Source organism: Pan troglodytes, chromosome 5, assembly GCF_028858775.2.
Source record: "Pan troglodytes isolate AG18354 chromosome 5, NHGRI_mPanTro3-v2.0_pri, whole genome shotgun sequence".
Classification (NCBI taxonomy): domain Eukaryota; kingdom Metazoa; phylum Chordata; class Mammalia; order Primates; family Hominidae; genus Pan; species Pan troglodytes.
Window position 1 is genome coordinate 181,298,081 of NC_072403.2, and position 25,570 is coordinate 181,323,650.

The 25,570-nt window shown below is 49.8% G+C and overlaps 1 protein-coding gene and 1 long non-coding RNA gene across 2 annotated transcripts in view; one reads left to right on the plus strand and one right to left on the minus strand.

Moving 5' to 3' along the window:
- Positions 1–1,240: 1,240 nt before the first annotated feature.
- LOC101057357 (uncharacterized) lies at positions 1,241–24,005 on the plus strand. Its single transcript, XR_002944351.3, has 4 exons — positions 1,241–1,504; positions 2,101–2,411; positions 23,461–23,762; positions 23,842–24,005. It is a non-coding gene; the product is annotated as an uncharacterized LOC101057357 (long non-coding RNA).
- Positions 4,066–25,570, minus strand: part of THBS2 (thrombospondin 2) — a 39,003-nt gene continuing 17,498 nt past the window's right edge. The window contains exons 11-23 of the mRNA XM_024357525.2: positions 23,536–23,709; positions 21,223–21,350; positions 20,997–21,149; positions 20,326–20,544; positions 17,900–18,007; positions 16,424–16,583; positions 14,485–14,603; positions 13,475–13,709; positions 11,580–11,807; positions 10,517–10,788; positions 9,750–9,847; positions 8,518–8,657; positions 4,066–6,112 (exon numbers count right to left, since the gene is read on the minus strand). Of these exons, the coding sequence (XP_024213293.1) occupies positions 6,105–6,112; positions 8,518–8,657; positions 9,750–9,847; positions 10,517–10,788; positions 11,580–11,807; positions 13,475–13,709; positions 14,485–14,603; positions 16,424–16,583; positions 17,900–18,007; positions 20,326–20,544; positions 20,997–21,149; positions 21,223–21,350; positions 23,536–23,709 (2,042 nt within the window). The 3' untranslated portion in view covers positions 4,066–6,104. The remainder of the gene's footprint in view (positions 6,113–8,517; positions 8,658–9,749; positions 9,848–10,516; positions 10,789–11,579; positions 11,808–13,474; positions 13,710–14,484; positions 14,604–16,423; positions 16,584–17,899; positions 18,008–20,325; positions 20,545–20,996; positions 21,150–21,222; positions 21,351–23,535; positions 23,710–25,570) is intronic.

Sequence of the window (25,570 nt, forward strand, 5' to 3'; positions counted from 1 at the left end):
CCAGATGCTGGGGTGGAATGGTGGAGAGGAAGATGAAGGGGAGCTGGTTAAGGAGTACAAAAGTACAGTCAGAAGGAATGAGCTATCACATGCAGTATAGTAGGAAAATTATGCTTAATAGTTTATTGTACATATCAAAATAGCTAGAAGAATTGTAATGTTCTCAATACAGAGAATAAAAAATGTATGAGGTCATGGGTATCCCAATTACCCTAACTTTATCATTACACATTTTAAACAGATATCAAAATATCACATATAACCCAAGAATACTACAGATATTATAATCAATTAGAATTAAATCTTCCAAACTATACACGAGGGTGTCTTTCCATTTATATAGGTTTTAATTTATTTTGGCATTGTTTTTCTGTTTTCATAGTACAAGTCTTCTGCCTCCCAAGTTACATTTATTACGAGGTATTTTATTGTTTTGTATGTTATTGCAAATGGTATTGTACTTTTAACTTCCGTTTTAAATTGTTTCTGTCTGGTATACAGACGCACAACTGATTTCCATGTGTTGATCTTGTTCTCTGACACTTTGCCAACTTTTCCACTTCTTTAAAATCCAGAATAAGTATAGCCTGAGACAAGGGAGGTTTGTGTATTCATGATGCATATGTATAGTCACGTGTATGTTGCTTGCGTATATACCATTCAATAATCAATACATAAATATAAATAATATGTATCTCCATTTTAACAACTGTAATTTATTCCTAAAGCCATATTTAAAAATAATTACATTTTTAAATGGGAAAAGTCATATGAAGAATTCTGTCCCACCTCAAGATAACTAAACAATTTTTCAGTAGAAAAATAAATCTAAAAACAGAAAAAATAAATATTTTAAAAGTAAATAAATCGTACATAAAACGAAGCGCAATCGAGTTTTGTTGCACTAATGCTTTCTTCCTCTTTCTACACCATTTTGTTTGCAGAATCGGCCTTTTGAAGGTTCCGGGTGACCCTGCAGTGAAGCTGTCATTCAAGCACAGTCAGGGCCCAGGAGAGGGCGCAGGGAGGGCGCAGGCGCGCAGGGAGGGCTGGGCATGCGCTCGGCGGGGCCTCCGGCTCTCGAGGACGCGCACGGGCGGGGCTCGCCGGGGCTGAACCGGCTGAGCTTCCCAGGGACGCCCCGACCCAAGCCCTGCAGTCCGCGCGCGTCAGGGGTGTGCGCTGGAGGCCGGAAGGTCGAATATCACTTCCCATCCTGCATTTGATGTGCTTTGGGGTTGAAAAAGCCCTTATGTGGTAAAAAAAAAAAAAAAAAAAAAAAGAGTCAGAAAAGTGGCAAAAGTCTTCAAGGGCCTGAAAAAGGCCGAGACAGGAACTGAGAAGCTGGCAGTAGGTCCTGCTACTGCTGCAGGGGCGGCGGGCGCCCTGGGTGGGCCACGAGGCAGGGACAACCGAGGCTCCGCGCCCACCCCACCCGCAAGGGGCCAAGCGCAGACCCAGGGGAGCCAGAGGGGCCGGACCGCTGAGCAAGGGCTGGGGAAGGGTGAGTCAGGGGCCCCTGTGGGATTGCACGGGGTGGGGGGGCACGGGCCCGGACCTCTCTCACAAATGCCCACGTGGTCCCCAAGGCTAACGCCGGCTGCGTGGGCCGCAAGCTGCTCTGGGCCCGCAGCTCACTCCCCTGGGCACAGGGCTGACACCCGGGCGAAGCAGGAGTGTCCCAGCTTGCTTCAGCCCCTCCCCTGGGCCCCCAGGCTGGTGGCTCCAGAAGGACTTTACTAAGAGGGTGGGAAGCATCAGTGCAGGTACCTGCCCTGGGCTAAGGGCCTCGTGGGTGATAGCCCTCAGCAGAGCCCTCCCATTTGGGCATTGGCAGCCCACAGGGCTGTGGCCATGGAGCTGTTGAGTGGCAGCTCCTGGATCACCCCACACCTGCGTTCCTCAAGGCCTAGGCACCACTTGCTCCATGGTCAAAAGCATCACTTTGTGAAACGCAGACTGAGCAAAGCTGGCCTAAGATTTTGGTCCTCCAGGAATGAGGGAAGGAGCCCTCTGCCCCCATGTAGCCTATAGCTGGGACACGCAGCAGCCAGTGAGTTGGTCACGGTATGAAGGCTTCTCTCCTCCCGGCAATCACAGATCCCACGCTTGGATACTTGGGAGTGAAGATGTGTTATTTCACCCACCGACTCGTTCCACACGACCAAGGCCTGTGCCTGCCCTGAGGGCGAGTTGGTTGAGCTCTGAGACAACTCTCAGAGCGTGGGCCTGGGCCGAACCTTTCCCTGTGAGCAGCAGCATCAGCGTCTAGAACGACGGCCCTCCCGGTCCACGGTGGAAGGTGCGGAGCTCCCGTGGTGTGCTGGCAGCCATTCGCAGAAGGGAGATGGAGGGGCACAGGGCAGGTGCTCGCACGGAGTCGTCGATCTCCAGGGACACCTTCCTCCCAGGTGAGCTCACAAAGGCACCACACATTAATCCTTGGAGACAACCATTCTGATGTGGCTAAGGCCATCGACAGGGAACATGGTTGTCAGGAAACCTCAACTTTTCGATAAATGACAGCAAAACCTGAATGCACGAGAAATGTATCTCATTTTAATGCCTGACTTCTAAGCATCCTTATTCAACATATTATATGTATTTTTTGTTTCATGAGTAAAATGTACATTGAGCTTCCTCCAGTAGCTGTCCATAGACCAGCCACTATCACTGCCATCATTATTTTGTTTCTAAACTTTTCTTTTTACACATGTAGGTCTAGCTTTTTCCTCTATATTGATGAACTAAAACTCACTCATTTCACAACTCAAAGCCAGGGCCTTCAGTTCACAGCCCGTTGCCTCAGACGGCCTTTCCTATATCTTATTGCTTCACTGTCTGACTCACTCCAGCGTGTTTCAGCCAAGTATACTTGTTTTTATTCATCTTGCTCTCTTTTCCTCCCTCCCCCAAGTCCCCCTCTTTCCCTCTGTCTCTTTGTCTCTTTCTCTCTCCCCCATCCCTCCCTCTCTTCCCCTTTCTCTCTGAATGCCCTCTCTCCCTCCCTCTCTTCCCCTTTCTCTCTGGATGCCCTCTCTCCCTCTCTCCCTCCCTCTCTTCCCCTTTCTCTCTGGATGCCCTCTCTCCCTCCCTCTCTTCCCCTTTCTCTCTGGATGCCCTGTCTCCCTCTCTCCCTCCCTCTCTTCCCCTTTCTCTCTGGATGCCCTGTCTCCCTCTCTCCCTCCCTCTCTTCCCCTTTCTCTCTGGATGCCCTGTCTCCCTCTCTCCCTCCCTCTCTTCCCCTTTCTCTCTGGATGCCCTGTCTCCCTCTCTCCCTCCCTCTCTTCCCCTTTCTCTCTGGATGCCCTGTCTCCCTCTCTCCCTCCCTCTCTTCCCCTTTCTCTCTGGATGCCCTATCTCCCTCTCTCCCTCCCTCTCTTCCCCTTTCTCTCTGGATGCCCTGTCTCCCTCTCTCCCTCCCTCTCTTCCCCTTTCTCTCTGGATGCCCTCTCTCCCTCTCTCCCTGTTTTTCTTCTCTGTGTCTGCCTGCATAATATTCAGAAATCCCAACAAGAGCAGCTGGAGCTGCTAAAGAAACCCCAGCGTTCTGTGCTGCTGCCATTGCCTCCTCCAACTGGCGAGCCCGATCGGCGCATTTTTAGGCAGTGCTGTGGTTGGAAATGGGCCCTTCCTCTGGGGTCCGCTACTTCCCTCCACCTGACTCAGAAGAATGAGTCAAGAGGGAAGAACAGCTCGTATTAGGGAGAGGGTCCCGTGTGCTGTTGCCTTTTTTGGAATCATTTCAATCATGTTTGCCAAATTCCCTATGAAGTTCTCTTCCCTCGTTTGACAATGAGCAGAGGCAGGAGAGATGAATTGCTAAATGGTTGTATCCCACACCGTGCTGGGAGGCTCAGCAGAACAGAGACCTGTGTCAAGCAGGGCTTCCTTCTCCACCAGGCCCTTCAGCCTGCATTTTAACCTGTGACTTGCGAGGAGATAGCCCGTGATCACACCACAGGCCTACTTACATGACAGGAAGCAAAATGCCAATTCCTTCTACCCCTTTCCCCCCCGGTAGAAACCCTGCTAGTTCTTTTTAAAAAAGGGAGAGAGATCATGTATAGAAAACCTTTTTTACAATTTATTTCCTGTTGTTAATCTTTAAAAATGAGGTTCTAGCTAAGTGCAGGGTTTCAGTGGTGAAATTTTGACCATGTGAACACATAAATAAATATTTACAGTCTTTGGCAAAACACATGACGTTTCATCAACCTATACGATAAATTTGTTTAGAAAAACATAAATAATTTACAAAAAATATGGTACATTCTAAATATTCACATCATCGTCATTCCCACACCATTGTACGGTTGACCCCACAACACGGAAACAGAAAACCTGCACGCTGTTGACAGTCGCTACATTTAATGAAGTATCCCAACGCTTCGTTGGTCTCGGGAATACAGCTCCACACACAAAAAAGTAAAAAGTGCAGCAAAACAACAACACAACGATCAACCTCAAAGGAAACAACAAAATTAATTTTATCAAAATGCAATGTGTACATTAAGACTAAAGTTATGGATCGTTCCTGTTTGGCATAGAAATGTGATGACTATTAACAGAAAGGGGAAAAAGATTTGCCCCATATCCATCATCAGACAGACAGACTTCTCTTACTAAACCCCTTATGTGGAGTGGGATGAGTGACTATTTCCTGCAGAAAGATCATGCAACTTAAAGCAAAAAAAACAAACCAACCAACAAAAAAACAAAAACAAAAACAAACTTGTGCATATTACATATGACTGATTATTGGGTGTGCCTGGCAAGACTAAATGCTGATTCGTTTTCAGCGTTTGAATTAAAAGAATTCCATATACAGCAGATAGATAACAGTAACAGATATTGAACTAAAATCGCTGGCAACATTATATATTAAGGTTCCATCATAAACGCCTCATTATTCTCTATGTATTCTGTTACAGCTTCTAGCATGCTTCATCGTGACAACCTAATAGTATCAAGCCTCATATTTTCACAGGATTATATACTTATTAGATGTTTGTTTCTAGAAATTATACTACATATGTGTTACTAGGCATATTTAAAATAAGTTACTGGTAAATGGAGCTGCATTCTATAGTCACTTAATAAATATTAACAAAATATTTATAACTGGAACCTTAATGAAATGTATCATCAAATCAGGTAAAAGCAACTTGTCTGCAGTTACCAAAGCCTAGATACGCGTTAGATGCGCCTTTTCCGGCCTGTGCGTCTGCTCTGGTTCCTCTCAGGCAGCAAAGCTGGGGAAGGAAGCTCAGGCAGGAGCCTCCCCGACGCCACAGTGGCACAAGCAGCAGCTAAAGCACAGCACTTTGCTCTGCTAACCTTTTACTTAAATGAGGTTTTGCCAAATCCACATCTGGAACCGCGTCACACCCATTTTGCAAGGATGTTTGTTCTTTGATAAAACTGCATCTCTACTGCACATGAAATGAGGGCTTTCATTGTAGGACAAGAGGAGAGTTCGTTTATTTTTGTAACTGTTTTACATGTTCCGATTAGTTAATCGGTAGCTTATGTCATTTGCTATGCCTGTTGTCTTCTAATCTCTCCTTACTAAAACATTACTTCAAATTTGAATTGACCCTTGTTTATAATTTAACGGGATTTGTGTGTCATTGTAGAGCAACTCTAATTCAAGAATAGTGACAACTTTAAGCACCAAAAGTAGTTCAGCAATATTTTTCATGCTTAATTTATCATAATGGCTTATGCACAGTATTCCCTTCAACTCCATATACACATAAATACAATAAGTAATTACATTTTATATGTAAACGTCATTCTTTTTAAACAAACAAGAAAAAGCAATGTAATGGCATGCCCAATTTTCACTCCACATAAAGTCTCATATATCACCAAACTGGTTTCCTCTAGTGGGTTAGATGTTCATCTCTGAGTTCCATTGATATTTATCCTCTGAAGGCACTTGGGTTTGGGGTTGCTGGCAGGAGGTGAAGAACCATCAGAGTTAAGGTCAAGGGACAGGAGGTGCTGCTGGAGAGAGAAGCCACAAGGACCACAATGAACTGAGGTGTCTAGGGACCATGGCATGCACAGGGCATTGCCGGAAATGCAGCAAATCTTGTTTAAATATCTACAAAAAGAAAAAAAAAGCAATAAACAATTAGCATAACTGGGCCATGGGTAGTGATTTATTTTGTTTTACCTAGAACCAGAAATATAATTACTTTAATTAAAGATGAGATCTATCATATGGATGGATGGATGGATGGATGAAATGGATGGGTGGATGGATGAGGTGGGTGGATGGATGAGATGGGTCAGTGGGTGGGTGGATGAGATAGATGGATGGATGGATGGATGGATGAAATGGATGGGTGGGTGGATGGGGTGGGTGGGTGGATGGGATGGATGGATGGGTGGATGGATGGGGTGGGTGGGTGGATGAGATGGATGGATGGATGGATGAAATGAGTGGGTGGATGGATGAGTGGGTTGGATGAGATGAATGGGTGGATGGATGGGTGGATGGATGATGAGATGGGTGGGTGGGTGGATGAGATGGATGGATGGGTGGATGGATGGATGGATGAAATGGGTGGGTGGATGGATGGATGAGTGGGTTGGTAGATGAGATGAATGGGTGGATGAGATGAATTGATGGATGGATGGATGGATGAATGAGATAGGTGGGTTGGTGGTGGAGATGGATGGGTGGGTGGATGGATGAGATGGATGAGTGGGTGGGTGGGTGGCTGAGATGGATGGATGGATGGGATAGATGAGTGAGTGGGGGTGGATGAAATGGATGGGTGGATGGATGGATGGATGAGATGGATGGGTGGGTGGGTGGATGGACTAGATGGATAGGTGGATGGGGCTGGGTGGATGGATGGATGAGATGGGTGGGTGTGTATGTGGGTGGGTGGATGGATGAATGAATGGATGGATGGATGAGATGGATGGTTGGGTGAATGGATGAGATGGATGGGCGGATGAGTAGATGGATGGATGGATGGGATGGATGGATGGATGAGACAGGTGGATGGATGGATGAGATAGGTGGGTGGATGAGATGGATGGATGGGTGGGTGGGTGGATGGAGGGATGAGTGGGTTGGTGGATGAGATGGATGAGATGGATGAGTGCGTGGGTGGGTGGCTGAGATGGATGGATGGATGGATAAGTGCTGGGTGGATGGATGGATGATGAGTGGGTGGGTAAGTGGATGAGATGAGTGGATGGATGGATGAGTAGGTGGGTGGATGAGATGAGTGGATGGATGGATGAGTAGGTGGGTGGATGAGATGGATGGATGGATGGATGAGATGGATGTATTGATAGGTGGGTGGATGGATGGATGAGTAGGTGGGTGAGTGGATGAGATGAATGGATGGATGGGATAGATGAGTGAGTGGGGGTGAATGAAATGGTTGGGTGGATGTGTGGGTGGATGGATGGATGGATGAAATGGATGAGTGGGTGGGTGGGTGAGTGGATGGATTAGATGGATAGGTGGATGGGTGGGTGGGTGGATGGATGGATGGATGAGATAGTTGGGTGGATGGGTGGTTGGATGGATGAGATGGGTGGGTGTGTGGGTGGGTGGATGGATGGATGGATGAGATGGATGGTTGGGTGAATGGATGAGATGGGTGGATGGATGGATGGATGTGATGGATGGTTGGGTGAATGGATGAGATGGGTGGATGAATGGATGGATGGATGGGTGGATGGATGAGATATATGGGTGGGTGGATGAATGATATGGATGGATGGGAGGAAATGAGATGCCTTGAAAGACATCCTAACATAAGGAGAAGAAAACCTCCACAGAAGCAAGCAGATAAATCAACCCCAACAGGGTTTTGCCCTGTTGGCCAGGCTGGTCTCGAACTCCTGACCTCAGGGGATCCACCCGCCTTGGCCTCCCAAAGGGCTAGGATTACAGGCATGAGCCACTGCCCCCAGCCAAACACATGATTTTCAATGTGTGATTCTTGAGAAGCATCCTGAGCCTTATTTACTGCATCTGTGGAAGGGTAATGCGCATTTGAAGGCATGGAATTAGAGCAGATGGGATTCAAGTTATCTTCCAGGTCTATAATATTTTGATTCAAATATACCTGTAGCGAGATAACTATAGAGAAACTCCTTCCTTCCTTCTTTCCTTCCTTCCTGCCTGCCTGCCTGCCTGCCATTGCTAATGCAAGGGTACCAATCTAAAATGGCGTCAGGAGCCTGGAAGTGGAGGAAATCTAGGAAACTCTAGGATATGGCACAATGAGGATGGGTGGGACCTGTAAATAATTGGAAAGTGTTCTACCAGAGGCATCCAAATGCAATTAAAAACAAAACAATCCAAGCTGACCAAATGAAATGGCTGCTTGGAATGTGCAGGGGGCTCATGTGTGGTATTGTGCATTAGGTTTATTGCCCTGATATACAGCTTTTGTAAGTGGAAGAGCGCACTGTGTACCCCTTTCCCTTTCCGGGTGCCACATGCCTTCCCCACTAACCTGAAGTGCTCACACTCACCTCTGCATTCGTACTTGAGGTCTGAGAAATAGACCATTTCTTGAGAGAAGACAAATAGACCCAGCCGCCCGCCAGCGTAGGTTTGGTCATAGATAGGTCCTGAGTCTGCCATGACCTGTTTTCCTTCATGCACTAAGACTCTAAAAATGGTGTTTAAAAAGAAGAAGAGGAAAGAAAGACAACATGAACTGTGTGAAGCATTCACCAGTGATGGAAGGTTGGCTCCGGACACAAGCTGTGGATACTCCGCCCAGGGCTTCAGTGCCCCAGGGGGCATTGCTGGCTTTCTCCTTTGGAGCTCCAGCCACCCCTGGTGCAGCACTGATCCAGGGCACGCCTTCCTTCTTGCAACCACACTATTGTCACAATCTGTGAGTTCACTTACAGTCACCCAGGCAAGGGCTTTATAGGAGACTCTACCTTTGGTGGGGTGAGGAGGAAGCTTCCCACTTCCTGGGAAGACGCACCGGACTCTCCCTACTTCACCTTGTGCTAAAACCATGAGCTCACCGGCTCTCCTCCCCACTGTGGAAGCTGCGTGGGAGCAGGACTGGATACACCAAGCCCCCGACAGGAGGATGGGGCATCAATGTGAATAAACAGGAGGCCCCCTAGGGAAACGTTCCAGCGAGGCCACGAGCCTGCACTTCACCCACACAGATCTGCCCTCTATTGCCAGGGACTCACACACTCCTGGCATCTGTGCAGAGTCCAGCCTGATCTTGGTGCTTATTAACTTTGAAAAAACAAAAACACCTTGATTTTAATTTGACCACATTTTGTTTGAATAAAAATCAATTATAAATGCTGCTAAGCCAAGGGAAAAGATTCTGTTGGGCTAACCGTGTCAAAACTTCATACAACCGTGTTTTAAATTCAGCCATTTATATCAGGTACAAATCTAGTCTCCAATAAAGCACATGCTAATTCTGCAAAGATGCAGTTATTTTAATTGCAGGTGTTCTCCCCTGCCTGGGGTATTCATTAGGAGAAAATATGGTTATCATCCCAAAACAAAGCAGATTGTATATTCTCCTTTTCAACCATTTTTTTAAAATACTTAATATTTAGTAGAGATGCAGGATAGAAAAGAGAAAGCAGTTAATGACGAAGAATCCAGAGTAAAACAAAAAGTTAGAATTCACTTGAGCTTATTTGTCTATTAATGTTCAAATGTGCCGTCCGATGGGAAGCCCCTTGGAAGAAATGCAGCTGTGCTGACCTGCCCTCACCTGATGTAGCCGGTCTTGGGCCTGTGAGTCAGGTGCCACCTATAGGCCGTGTAGTCCTTCCAGCCAATGTTCCTGGGGTCGTGCCATAAGGTTCGCACCTGAGAGAGAACATAGCACTCTTGAGTGCCATGGGCACCCAGAGCCTTAACCACAGCTCCGTAACACCAAGCAGGAAGCAAAAACATGACTTTGCAAGTTCATGCTTAAGGCTCATGGTGCTCCATATCTCTCTGATGTGTTTATCATCCAAATCTCTACTGTGGATTGAAGCCCATGGACAGAGTGTGGCTCAGGGCTGAGAGCCTAGGCACCTGACCCTCAGATTCCTGGATTGAAGAGCCCAGGCACCTGATCCTCAGATTCCTGGGTTCATGTCTGGATCTTCTCTTTCCTTGATATGGGATGTTGGGCAAAATTCTTGCAGTTTTGATATTCAATTCTCCCTAGCTTCAATTTTTAAAATATTTTTTTCATATTATATCTTTGGTCATTATGTCCTATGCTCACTCCCTATCTCCAGAAGAGGGTAAAAGAGGTTTAATTTGTAAAAGGATTAGCAACTGTATTTAACTGGTAATTATCAACTGTGTTGAGTTGTAACCCCAGGCACAGTGTCTATAATAAAGTAAGATTATTAAAATAACTGTGCCTGGAGTTAAAATTAATAAAGACAAAAGCGGGGTCTCTGGACTGGGCTAGTCCTGCTGAAACACTCTGCAGCCACAGTGGCGCAGAGGAGATGTGTGGGCCTGGCCAGCCAACCTCACCTGCCCCGGCGTGTTCCCCGTGTGCCACAGCGCGTTCCTCAGGTGCTCGCCCGTCCCTGTGGTGGAGTTCACCACCTTGAGGGACACGCCGGAGTAGCCATAGGCCCGCGTGGGCTGGTCCTCCCAGTAGGTCTGCGTCACCTGCTTCCACATCACCACATAGAAGCGGCTGCTTGACTGGTAACCAAAGACGAAGCCGGCATAGTCGTCGTCCCGGTCAGTGTTTACGTAGAATGTGCCACTGAAGTCCACAGACCCAAACTCGTCAAAACCTGGATGCAACGCCATAAGGTTTCGTTAGAAACACCTTTCAGGTGGCCGGGAGTAGTGACTCATGCCTGTAATCCCAGCACTTTGAGAGGCCGAGGTGGGCAGATCACCTGAGGTCAAGAGTTCGAGACTGGTCTGACCAATATGGTGAAACCTTGTCTCTACTAAAAATACAAAAATTAGCCGGGCATGGTGGTGGACACCTGTAATCCCAGCTACTCAGGAGGCTGAGGCAGGAGAATCACTTGAACCCGGGAAAAAAGGTTGCAGTGAACTGAGATTGTACCACTATACTCCAGCCTGGGGGACAAGAGCAAGACTCCATCTCAAAAATAAAAAAAGAAAAAAGAAAAAAAAGAAAAGAAAAAAAAAAGAAACAGGTTTCAGGCAATCCCCAGCTTGGCCCTGTGACCATCTGACAGTGGATGCCCAGCAGGCAGGGCGGGCTCCCCTCATCATCCCGATGGGCTCTTTTACCATGAGATTAGTGGAATTGAAGGTATTTCTTTTAGATCCAACTTACAAGAGTTCTGAGAGGATTATGAGGTCCCATTTCATAGACCAAGTCTATAAAATAAAATGGTTTACTGAAATTTCAGAGACTTCAGAGCGGCAGGTGCATGTACCTGTCAAGGTTATTTAGGCAGACAGTTTCACAGACCATGGAAGGATGGGGGCTTCCAGAAAGACCACATGGCATCCCACCTGCATGATCTTAAAGCGCAGTCTGCATCTTCTGTGGGCGCCTCCCCCGGAGAAATGCTGGCACCACCGCCGTGTCTCAGAGACTCACCTACAGCGATGCCAGGGTCCGAGTTGGCTGTCTGAACCAGCTCCTTGCCTTGATGGCGAATGACCCAGTTGGGATCAATTTGGGTGGTCCCTTTGGGATCCAAGGGGACCATCTGGAAGTTCCTGAAGTCTGTCTCACTGATGGCATTGTTTTCAGGACACACATCATCAATATCTGGGATGTTGTCATTGTCAAAATCATCTTTACAAATATCACCCCGTCCATCACCTACGCACAAAGAACAAGCAAAAACAAAAACAAAGAAGCAAAGTCGGTGGTCGGTGGTTTGCCATTTGCTTTTCCATGTCTGAGAAACATGAGTGCATCTTTCCCAGAACATCTAAGACTGAGTGCTTTGCAGTGTTTTGTGGATTCGTGCTCAACAATCTCCAAAACATTTGACTTCACAGGAACCTCAACTCTTTTCACAAAATTTTTGTGATAAATACACAGCAAAGGCCAGCACAGCAAATTCACATAAAGCCATTTCTCACCGTGTTCCAAACTCAATGCTGCAGGTATAAAACCTGAATGGCTGTCAAGTAATATCAACCTGCATTTCCAGCTTTGTGTTTGGATAGTTTTCTGAATGTCTGTTATTACTTTTCTTAGTCATCCTTGCCTTTTATAGTCTATTTGGCATTAAAGCGGAACTCACACTAAAATGGTTTTTCCTAGGGAGACATGGACTTCCGCTGTTTAGTGGGTCCTTGTCAAGTTTTCAGCGGGGTTGTGGCATGGTGGGGAGTGGGGATGAGGTGGGCCTGGTGCAAACAGGGGGACCACGAATTTGCCACATGTGTCCAGTCTATCAGTCTACGGCAATGACGATAACCTGACAGGCAGATTGCAATGTACTGAATTAGCTATCACGTGGCCTGCCGTTTTAGAAGGAGGAAAGGCAAGTTGGATTGAATATCTCATCATATTCTTCAACTAGTTTCCGTTCTGTTCAAGAACATACTCCACCTACCACGTAGCAGGCACATAGTTGGTATCAGGGCATTCTGAAATGCTGAAATGCTGCTCTGCCTATCAGCTTCTCTCTGTCCCAGTCCCTCCCTGGGGAAAGGCTGCATGGGGAGCAAGCCCCTGCATGCCCGAACACGGAGTCCAGATGAGGCTTGCTGTGCTCTCTCCATCCCTTCATGCTGCTTGGGGAGAACACAGGAGCTGCCCTTCTGATCCCAGCATCTCCCACGTACTTCTGAGTCATGCTGTCTCAGATGCCCCTCAAGTCCTTATCTCCCTCTGTCAAGGACGTGGCTTCCAAAGAGAGCCTGTGTCAGCCAGGCCCCACTCCAAGTGAGGGCCACTTTCTCACAGCCTCCCCGGAAGCCCCAGAGCACAGCTGTGCCCTTGTTTATTACTCAGGGACGCTGACTTAGAGGACTGCAGCCCATCCAGCTCCTTCCTTGGGCCCCCGTGGCTATGGGCCACCTATTCATGCTCACTGCTGAGCAAAGCAGCTCTTTCTCTCATGCTTCACACTCGTGCCACTTTTGTTGGCTTTGCTTTCAAAAAAATCCTCCTTGTCCCCTGCCTGGCCCCATACACCAAATTCCCAATTCATCCTACGTTCGTAACCCGCATTCTTTCTAGGAGATCGTCAACAATCTGGAAGTTATATGGAGGCAAGGATTTCTCCTCCTCCCGACGTGCACACACACTTGAGGCAGCACACCTGTTGAAGGGCACACACACAGCCAAGAATGTGTTGAGTGTCAGGGGAGAAGAAACTCATATTGCATGGACCCACAGCTTTAAGAGGCCCAAAGTCATTGCCCTTTTTCCAGCAGCAGATTTAAGATGATCTCCGTGCATACATATCTCTGCCCTGGCGGGTTGCTCAGAAGCCGTTTTCCTCCACGCCCATGAGCTGAGAGAGCACCCACCGTCCAAGTCCTCCTGGTCTGGGTTGAACACAAGCCGGCAGTTGTCCCTGTCATCGGGGACGCCATCGTTGTCATCATCGGGGTCACAGGCGTCGCCCTGGCCGTCTCTGTCATGGTCAGCCTGGTTGGCGTTGGAGATGTAGGGGCAGTTGTCCTGGTTGTTCTGGTGGCCGTCATCATCTATGTCCTCGTTGTTGTCACACTGGTCCCCAACAAGGTCATTGTCCACGTCGGTCTAGGGGATGGGGCGTGAGAGAAACAGCAGAGGACTGCCAGTTTGAGGAGGTGGAGAGGAACCAGCAGGACGCGAGCCTGAGAGCCGGCCTCCTCGTCCCGCAGCACAAGCCCCAGGGCCACGCAGGGGCGGCTGGCCCGAGGTCACACTGACCCTGACGTCAGGACAAGCACTGGGGCCAGGCCTCTCGGTCCAGGAATCTCTCCACCCTCTGCCACCTCTCCATAGTAATTCACTTCACTAAAGGAAGATGTGCTTCTTCGCTGGAAAAGCATGAACTACCAGGTAATTATGTCTCTTTTTTACACCATTTGCTATAATATATCCTATGAGCTGCATCAAGATAACTATCCTCCCTTGTCTCTTTCAAATGCAAACCTGGAAATGAAGCCAATTCCTATGTTGGCATCAGGAAAATGGGGAGAGAATTCTGTGAAGACACAACCTCGCTCCAGCTGATGAGGTGAAGGCGTCTATTCATTTGGCCTGTGGCCACTGAGATACAACAATAGTGCTGAGATTTGAGTTGAATAAATGTTTTCAATTGAAATCATTGAAAACTCCATGTTATCCTGTCTTTGTGGAGCTCATGGAAAACTCCCAAGGCCCCATGGAGGGGACTGATGAGGACCTGAGACCCGCCTGCCCATGGCTGCCCTCACCTGGTCAGGGTTGTGCACCAGGGGCAGTTGTCATAGTGATCCCCCACACCGCCACCGTCCCCGCGTCCCTCTGATGAGGACCCCCAACCCCGCCTGTCTGCGGCTGCCCTCACCTGGTCAGGGTTGTGCACCAGGGGGCAGTTGTCACAGTGATCCCCCACACCGTCACCATCCGTGTCCCTCTGGTCAGTGTTGTAGACGTAGGGACAATTGTCTCGTTCATTGAAGACATCTGTAGGTGTTTAAAGGGGGAAGAAAACAAAAACCAACCAGAAGGACAGGTGAGTTTAGAAAAAGCACATTGTTTTTCCTATCACACGAAATTGCTTACAGCCACACTTCTATTTAATTATAATAAAAAGATGCCTAAGAATATAGTAAAATATAAAGACTATTAGATTTTAGAAGAACATATGACATATTTCATTACAGTTCAAATACCTTTCATTTGAAATAGAACCAACTTTTGGAGATTTCTGGGTAATGTTGCAGGAGGGGTAGTTGAATGTGCTGTCGCCGTGTAAATCTGAGCTTGCTAAATTGCTTATTTCTCCCTAATACCCACTTGGAAAGTATGTGTTGAGTTCCCAGGAGTTTATCATCCATGCACATGAGTAGGAAAAAAACAATGGCAGAGAGTGGCAGGGTTTTTAGATGTCATATCTTATTTTAAGAAATCTGAAAGTGATGAGTTGCATTGATACTGAAGTTACAAAAATATAAACTAGCACTGAACTAAACAATACCATCAGTGACAGTGTCACAAATGACAGAGCAAAATGTTACATGGCAGCAAGTCCACAGGAAGAGCCAGAACTGAGCTGAGACGCTCGCCTTGCTTTGGTCAGGTGAGGTCTGGAGAAGGGAAGTAAGGAGCACCTAAAAAATAAAAATGGAAGGGACTGGAGCTTGAGATCTGCATCCAGCACATCACAGACGCCATCCTGGATGGGGAGCCGAGGAGCCCCCTGGCCACCACGAGCCCTCAGACAGCAACCCACCACATTCCCGGAAAACGAGACCAGGGTGGAGGCAGAAATCAGTGGAAAAGATCAGACTGAGAAACCCGCTGTGAGACAGAACAGCAGGTTGGGGCGGCTCAGAAGGGGGGTGGCTGGCGCCGGGCTGGGAAGAGGACCCCACGAGGCGCAGTGTGGAGGAGCTGGGGCCGAGCTCCAGCGTGGACGCGAGCCTGCCCCCAGCTCTTGCTGGTTCTACAGAAGCACTCGCCTGGTCTCCAGGCACCCCAAGAGAAGGGATGGCCGTGCGGTGACGGTGGCACTGGGTTGCAGAGCTGGCTTACCAAGGCCAGCGAACTCTCCAGATAAAGCAGCAACCGGGATCAGTGGCAGAGGTAACCACAATACACCCACGTTATTCTAACTCCTAGAAGCTCAGTTTGATGAAAACATGAAATGGCTTCTTGGAATTTTTGAATGAGGGGTGAACATTAGAAAAGATGCCATGAAGAAGCACGAGGCCCAGGACTGCAAGGCTGGGGTCAGAGAGAGGAGGATACCAAATGCATAGCTTTCTCTAGGGCGGTCCTGTGGCCGGTGTCCCCTGACCCTCAGGAAAAGGCAAGGCAGAATAAGCATGGGCCCCTATGGGAATAACTGAATGAATCATTTAATCTTATAGTAGTGTAAAAATGAAAGGAGCTTATCAAAATTCAGAATAAAACATGAAACTTGCCAATGCCTCCAATTGCGACCCTTAAAATGCATGCATTGGGCCGGGTGCGGTGGCTCACGCCTATAATCCCAGCACTTTGGGAGGCCAAGGCAGGCGGATCACTTGAGGTCAGGAGCTTGAGACCAGCCTGGCCAACATGGTGAAACCTCGTCTCTACTTAAAATACAAAATTAGCTAGGCGTGGTGGTGTGCACCTGTGATCCCAGCTACTCAGGAGGCTGAAGCAGGAGACTCACTTGAACCCAGAAGGTGGAGATCGCAGTGAGCCAAGATGGTGCTACTGCCCTGGGCAACAATAGTGAAACTCCATCTCAAAAAAAAAAAAGTGCACGCGTGGGAAGGAGCAGAAGCACCCACCGTCCCCATCAATGTCCACGGAGCAGGCGTCACCCTCTCCATTGTTGTCTGTGTCGATCTGGGCAGGGTTGTGCACGTAAGGGCAGTTGTCACAGCGGTCCCCAACCTCATCCTTGTCATAGTCAGCCTGGCGGGGATTGAAGAGGAGCTGGCAGTTGTCCTGGAAAACCAAGAAAGGGAAGACTTTAACGAAGATCATAGGAATGTGTGTCGGGCCATTTAGCACTTATAAGTTATGTACTCAAGGTTGATGAAAATCAATATAGAAATCAAACAAACACAAAAGCCAGTTAGGGCTGGATGGTGACTCACACCTTTAATCACAGCTGGGCACTGTGGCTCACACCTGTAATCCCAGCACTTCAAAAAGCCAGTTAGGGCGGGGCACGGAGGCTCACACCTTTAATCCCAGCACTATGGGAGGCTGAGGCGGGCGGATCACCTGAGGTCAGGAGTTCAAGACCAGGGCTGGGCACAGTGGCTCACACCTTTAATCCCAGCCATGCGTGGGGGCTCACACCTTTAATCCCAGCACTTTAAAAAGCCAGTTAGGCCCGGGCACAGTGGCTCACACCATTAATCCCAGCACTTTGGGAGGCCAAGGCAGGCGGGTCACCTGAGGTCAGGAGTTCGAGACCAGCCTGGCCAATATGGTGAAACCCCATCTCTCCTAAAAATACAAAAATGAGCCGGGCGTGGTGGTGTGCGCCTGTAATGCCAGTTACTCAGGAGACTGAGGCAAGAGAATCGCTTGAACCCAGAAGGTGGAGATTGCAGTGAGCCAAGATCATGCCATTGCACTCCAGCCTGGGTGACCAAAAAAAAAAAAAGAGAGCCCTCGCCAAACACTTTTTCAATATCAAATCATTTTATCATTATTTATGCATCTGTCTTTTGTTGAAAATTTGTAGATTGCTAAGGCAAAAATGGTATATCATACACTTCATGGTGAGGAGAGATATGTAAATATCAAATAAATGAATGGATTAGTGAGTCAATGTCTCCCATCAAAGTCAGATGTAAAAAAGCAGTGAGTAAAATCTTGATCTATTCTTGCTAGAGCTGTTTTGTGTACAAATACATTAAACCATTTGTGTTTGCAGCAATTTTCTCAGAAAAATGGTAATATTTTAAATGTTGCCATAAAGGCAAGTCTATCACTCATGGTGGTGTCAGCCTTGCCCATCACTGGCTCCTCAGCAGAAGGAGAGGAGGTCTGCTATTTTTTTGCAGTTAAAATAGAAAAAATTATTCAAAACATTTCCGGCAGCACACCCTGGGCAGCCCCATGCACTGAGGTAAAATCTGCTTTTGCAAAGGACTGTCTTTATAGTGACCTTTGGGAACTGCCTATGCACAAACGCTTGCAGGACAACGGCAGTTACGTTGACAAGGGCTGTTTGGTATAAAGTGGCCTCCTGTGGACCTCGCTGCTCCTGGAACCCAGGGCAGGTGTGCGGCACAAGCTGCTCCTACCTTCTCATCGGTCACACCGTCATTGTCATCGTCATCATCACAGGCATCGCCAATCCCGTCCTTGTCAAAGTCTTCCTGCCCAGAATTTGGCAGATGGGGGCAGTTATCCTGCAATTAGAGAAGGAAGAATACTTGGAAAAACATTTAGGAAAGCGCCTCTTTCAGGAATGCAGGTGAAATGAAACCAGCATGGCGCCGAGGAAGGAAGCGTGCCCCATCTGTCCTCGATCTCAAGTGGGAGCTCAGAGAGGAGCCAGGAGGCCAGAGGCGCATGAATTTCTTCTCAACTCCTGCCCTGGAAATTATGTCACCACTACTCACGAGGGAGACAAAAGAAACTTGTGTTCGGAGCCCAGAATCCCAGTGAGGTTGCCAAACAACTGCAGAAACAAGAAGAGAATGACAAGGTATTGCTCTGAGAGAACACGGGAGAGAAAAGAGGCTTTAGTGGTGCTTTCCTTCCCACAGACTTCAGCTCATAAATCAAAATGCCAAAGCTTATAAACGTTTAACCCTCACCAGTCAAAAAATCTCAAAGAAAAGAGTCTTTCAAATATGTATGTGATATGTTCAGAAACCAGGGTGAGAACTTGAAATTATCTGCTAACTCAGCTTTTCACGCTGAGTGGGTAATGCATGTAATTGGGCAAAAAACTCCTTTCATTTCAGTCCAATTATACCATAATTTAAAGCTGAGCTGTGCAGACACTAACAACTTGAAGGAATTGGAAATCCAGGAAAAGGTAGAGAGTAGCGTGTCCGTTTCAGTTTCAGTACAAGAGCCCCAAGGGTGTGTCATCCCCGTGGCTCAAAGCACATCACTCGTTGAATCAGAAGACAGAACCTGGGGTCTTGTGCTGGAGCCCAGAGTTTCAGCACTTACAGATTAAGAAAGGAGAGCATGTTGCTTGTCATGGAGGACACGGATCCCAGACGGGGGCCCCTGGCAATGGGGAGGATCCAGCACCTGTGTGTCGGGTTAATATGGGAACGGGCACAGGGGTCCCTTGTCAAGTCTCACTTTTAAATCCTTTTGTGTACGTGTATACATACATATGACTTTGCGAATTATGTACCATTTTCGAAGTTATTAAATTTCCATCTAAAATTCCACAATGATGGAAAGAATAATCAGGATACGTTCTAGCAGCACGGACTCAGCTGCAGCTGACCTTCTGAAATCAGGGGCTTCAAGAAGGGTAGGCTGGGTAGCCAAGGGGTGTAACATAGGTTGGGATCAGTGCCTCATTGATTTTAAAACATGCTCATATTTTGTTTCAGTGAGTATTTGCCATCTTTAATCAAGAGGGACCGACAGAGAAAATTAACACAAAATTCGCAAGAATGATTAAATATTAAATAAATGAATATATTTATATTTTCAAATGATATTTTGTGTCAGTTTGTGGCATTTCCATGTCTGACCTTCTTAAGGCATAAAACTGCACTAAAACATTTTGGGGCACCCTGTGCGGTGGACTGAGTGGCGGTCCCCACGATGGATGTCCGCGTCCTAGTGTCTGGCGCCCGGGGATGTCACTTGATATGGCTGAAGTGAATTTCATCTTATATGGTAACAAGTGGAATTAGGTCAAGGACCTTGAACAGTGAGGCTCATCCTGGATTATCTGGGTGGGCCCTAAATACAACCACAGGTGTTCTTATCAAAGAGAGGCAGAGGAAGTTTCGGGAGAGAAAGGCACTGGAGAAAGTGGTGTGAAGCCGACCAGAGGTCAGGGCCATGCAGCCACCAGCGCCAGAAGCCCAGCGACGCCTGAGCCAGAGAAGCTGGGAGAAGCAGAGGGAGCACGGCCCCGCTAGCACCTTGACGTTGTGTTTCAGGCCTCCAGAGCTGTGAGATAACAGATTCCTGTTGTTGTGAGCCTCCCGGGCCGTGGTGTTCGTTCCAGCGGCCACAGGAAAGCGGTCCAGCCTGGGATGGGCCCCGAAGGAGCTCCTTCTTCCAGCTGAGCAGCTCCTTATACTGCAACACGCTTGGGCTTTGGGAAGAAAACCATGTCCTAACTCTTTCCAAGTGACATAGCCTGGCCAGACCGGCCTGAGACACAATGGCCTCTGCACAGCCTGGAGCCGAGCGTGGAGCCGGCGTCCTCCCTCTGCTCAGTTTCAGGTGTTAACGATGCGCGCAATTGCAAATAGGGGCCGACGTGCGTGAGGTTCTCTGTGCCCAGCAGTGGGCGGCGCCAGAGTGTGGCTGTGTCTACTAAGGACCTCCAGAAAGGGGACCAGGGGGGATGCATTCAACCTGGTGATCAGGCAAGAGGCCTGAGAGACCCTCCTTCCAAATGTGCCGTTGCTTCCCAATTCCCTGTGCTCCCCCCGCCCCCCGTCCGCGTGGCGTCCCCGGCGCCAGGAGGAGGGCTGACCGCCGTGGCCCCGTGTGCCCTGCGAGCCCCGCGCCTCACCTTGATGCAGTGGTAGGTGGCGTTGGTGGCGCAGACCAGATTGAGGTTGGGCCAGCCGTCCAGGTCCGAGTCCTCCCCGCAGATGAGCCCGTCGCCCGCGTAGCCTGTCTGGCACTCGCACTTGTACATGGGGTCGCTGAAGTGGCCCAGGTAGATGCACTCCGCGTGCTTGTGGCAGTTGTGTGTCTTGTCCTTGCATGGGTTTTCGGGCTCACACACCTACGGGGAGAAGGGCTGCATGGTTAGCGACAGGCAGGACGACGGCTCCGGAGGCGTCGAGGCGGGGCGTCGGGCACCGCAGGCCCCAGCAGGTCCGGTCCCAAGCGGACTCAAGTCCTGAAGTGGGAAGGGCTTTCTGGACACGCACCTGAGGTGCTGTTCGTTCCTGAGGCTCCGTGAGTGACTCAGCCATCGTTTCTGAGCCTCGGCTGCCGCTAACAGCTGAGAGGTGGCGGCCTGACCCTCAGAGGCCCGGCTGGGCACGCAGCCCCGCACCCCGCGCTGAGAGCAGCGGCCCAGCCGAGCAGGTGCTCAGCTTCCCCGGGCCAGCCCCTCCCATGCCTCTCCCGGGCCACGCCACCCCTTCCTCTCCTTCCTCCTGCTGCTTTTCTGAGCTCATCTGATTTTTCCAAAGCCGCTCGCAACACACAAGGAAGGCCGGCCTTGCGTACTTGCTTTTCCGTCTTGGCTGCGTCCAGGCCGACCCCGACGGGCTGGTTCCCTCTGTATCGGGGCGGGCAGGGCAGGCAGTGGAAGCCGGGCTGAGTGTTGACACAGCGAGGCACCTTGCTGGTGGAGAAGCAGATGTCGGGGACCAGGGCACACTGCGGGGACAAGCAGACATGAGAGGCCGCTCCCGACCTCAGGGCGCCCACAGCCCAGGGCGGGGTCACCCACCTCGTCCAGGTCCTCACAGTGGGTGCCATTGCCCAAGAAGCCCACAGGGCAGGAGCCGCATGACCAGGACCCATCGGGGAAGCTGCTGCACTGGGCTCCCGGGAAGCAGGGGTTGGATAAACAGCCATCTGGGTGGGAGAAGGCGGAGCAGAGTTCACCACGCGCCCTGCGCAGCACAGAAGGAAGCCCGCCCTGTGGGCTGTCAAACACTCTGGGATGTCTTTGTCATCGAATTGTGTAGTCAGGAACACTCTGGTGTGATTCTGGATGATCATCAAGAGGCATCATCTCCAAGACCGCATTGCTCAGGTGGACACAGTGCAGCGGGTTGCAGAAGCACGTGCACATTATGACTACACGCCACGGGCCACACCACACAACTACCCACACGCCACCTTCCACAACACACAACTGCCTACGCACCAGGTTCCACAACACACAACTACATGCCAGGTGCCACACCACAAACCTACCTACGCGCCACATTCCGGATCACACAACTACCCACGTGCCACCTTCCACACTACACAACTACCTACACACCATGTTCCAGACCATACAACTACCACGTGCCACCTTCCAGACCACACAACTGCCCATGCACCACCTTCCACAACACACAACTACACCCCAGGTGCCACACTGCACAACTACGTATGCACCACGTTCCAGACCACACAACTACCCATGCGTCACTTTCCACACCACACAAATACCTACGTGCCATGTTCCAGACCACACAGCTGCCCACGCACCACCTTCCACAACACACAACTACACCCCAGGTGCCACACCACACAACTATCTATGTGCTATGTTCCAGACCACACAACTACCCACTCGCCACCTTCCACACTACACAACTACCTACACACCATGTTCCAGACCACACAACTATCATGTGCCACATTCCAGACCACACAACTGCCCACGCACCACCTTCCACAACACACAACTGCCCACATGTCAGGTGCTATACCAGACAACTACCTACATGCCACATTCTAGACCACACAACTACCCATGTACCATGTTCCAGACCATACAACTGCCCACGCACCACCTTCTACAACACATAACTACATGCAAGGTGACACACCACACTACTACCTACACGCCACGTTCCAGACCACACAACTACCATGTGTCACATTTCACACCACACCGCTGCCCATGCACCATGTTCCACACCGCACAACTACCTACACACCATGTTTCACAACACACGGTTACTCACATGCCACGTTTCACACTACACAACTAACTACATATTCCAGACCACACAACCACCCAGATGCCACAGTCCACACCACACAACCACCCAGATGCCACAGTCTACACCATGCAACTACCCACACACCATGTTCCATACCACACAACTATCTACATGCTATGTTCCCAGCCACACAACTACCCACATGCCACAGGCCACACCACACAACTATCCATGTGCCACATTCCACACCATGCAACTACCCACACACCGTGTTCCATACCACACAACTATCTACATGCTATGTTCCCAGCCACACAACTACCCACATGCCACAGGCCACACCACACAACTACGCACACACCACATTCCACACCACACAACTACCCACATTCCACAGGCCACACCACACAACTACCCGTACACCACATTCCACACCACACAACTACCCACATTCCACAGGCCACACCACACAACTACCCACACTCCACATTCCACGCCACACAACTACCCACACACCACATACCACACCACACAACTGCCCACATTCCACAGGCCACGCCACACAACTACCCACATTCCACAGGCCACACCACACAATTACCCACACACCACATTCCACACCACACAACTACCCACATTCCACAGGCCACGCCACACAACTACCCACACACCACATTCCACACCACACAACTACCTACATTCCACAGGCCACACCACACAACTACCCACACTCCACATTCCATGCCACACAACTACCCACACACCACATACCACACCACACAACAGCCCACATTCCACAGGCCACGCCACACAACTACCCACATTCCACAGGCCACACCACACAATTACCCACACACCACATTCCACGCCACACAACTACCCACATTCCACAGGCCACGCCACCTGGCATCTTTTTTGTTTTTACATTAGAAATACAGGAGGACTGAAACACAGATGTTAAAAGTAGTTATCTTTGCGTGTGCAACTAAAATTGATTTTTCTTTTCTGTGTTTTTCATCTAGTTTCCCAAAGCGTTTGTGCTTTTCATCAGAATGGAAGCCCGGGTTTCAGTGCCCCCGCTTCCACCCCTCACTCACCCACGGGGCAGCTCCTCTTGTTGCACATCTGACGCTCCTGCACATCCCCCACGCAGGCCTTCCCTCCGTACTGAGGCTCAGGGCTGTTGCAGACCCGGGTGCGCTCCCGGATCCCACCGGCACAGGTGACAGTGCAGGCCGACCACGGGGACCAGGGGCTCCAGCGGCCATCGACTGCGGGGAAAGCCAACCGGGGGAAGCTCAGAGCAAGACCCGGGGTGGAGAACGTGAGTTGGCTGAGTGAGAGGGAAGAGCAGGTGGGACGTGGTCTTCCCTACACAGCCCCACAAACTGGTTTCTCCCCAGGTTGGCTGACTACAGGTCAGAGCGTGATTGCACCACTACGCCTGCTGCAATGGTGGATTCCGGGAGTGACGCAGATGACAGTGTTTCCAATGGCTTTGCTGCGATCTCTTGGCCTCCAGAAGACAAATCATACCACCTCTTCTTTTTAATAAAAGAATTTTTTTAATAGAGAGGGTCTCGCTATGTTGCCCAGGCTGCTCTCAAACTCCTGGCCTCAAGCAGTCCTCCTGCCCCAGCCTCCCACAGTGCTGGGATTACAGGCATGAGCCACCGTGCCTGGCCCCACACCACCATTTACACCGAGAAGCTCAGAGCTCCTCGCCAAGCTGTCCCTCTGCCATGGAGGGTGGCCTCAACTCAGAAGCCTGGTATGACACCGAATGTCCTCACAGGCAGTTCCCATGAGGCGTGAGCACAGCTGAAGGCAATCCCTGCACACCCTCTTTTTCTCAGCACATCCATGCACTTCCCGAGCCAGGCCTCCCTGGGGAAGCCCTTGATGCTTTGGGCCAAGTGCTCTGTAACTCACACCCTAGTCTGCACAGACGCAGGGAAAGGCTATTTCAGAGAGACACAGTTCTGTGCATTTGCGGCATCCTCTGTCCACGCTCACTACTCAGTCCAAACTCACTCCCCGTCCACACTCACTGCCCATCCACACTCACTCAGTCCACACTCACTGCCCATACAACTCACTCCCCCATTCACACTCCCTCCCCATCCACACTCACTCCATCCACACTCACTCACTTCCATCCACACTTACCCCCATCCACACTCACTCCCCCATCCACACTCACTCCCCCATCCACACTCTCCCTCCCCCATCCACACTCTCCCTCTGTCCACACTCACTACTCGGTCCAAACTCACTCCCCATCCACACTCACTCCATCCACACTCACTCCCCCATCCACACTCTCCCTCCACCATCCACACTCTCCCTCCACCATCCACACTCCCTCCCCATCCACACTCTCCCTCCACCATCCACACTCTCCCTCCACCATCCACACTCCCTCCCCATCCACACTCACTCCCCATCCACACTCACCATCCACACTCACTCCCATCCACACTCACTCCCCATCCAGTCATTCCCCATCCACACTCATTGCCCCATAAACACCATCCACACTCACTCCCCATCCACAGTCATTCCCCATCCACACTCATTGCCCCATAAACACCATCCACACTCACTCCCCATCCACACTCACTCCCCATCCACATTCACTCCCCATCCACACTCATTCCCCATCCACACTCATTGCCCCATAAACACCATCCACACTCACTCCCCATCCACACTCACTCCCCATCCACATTCACTCCCATCTATACTCACTCCCCATCCACACTCATTCCCATCCACACTCACTCCCCATCCACATTCACTCCCATCTATACTCACTCCCCATCCACACTCATTCCCATCCACACTCACTCCCCCATCCACACTCACTCCCCCATCCACACTCTCCCTCCACCATCCACACTCTCCCTCCACCATCCACACTCCCTCCCCATCCACACTCACTCCCCATCCACACTCACCATCCACACTCACTCCCATCCACACTCACTCCCCATCCACACTCATTCCCCCATAAACACCATCCACACTCACTCCCCATCCACACTCACTCCCCATCCACATTCACTCCCATCTACACTCACTCCCCATCCACACTCATTCCCCATCCACACTCACTCTATCCACACTCAC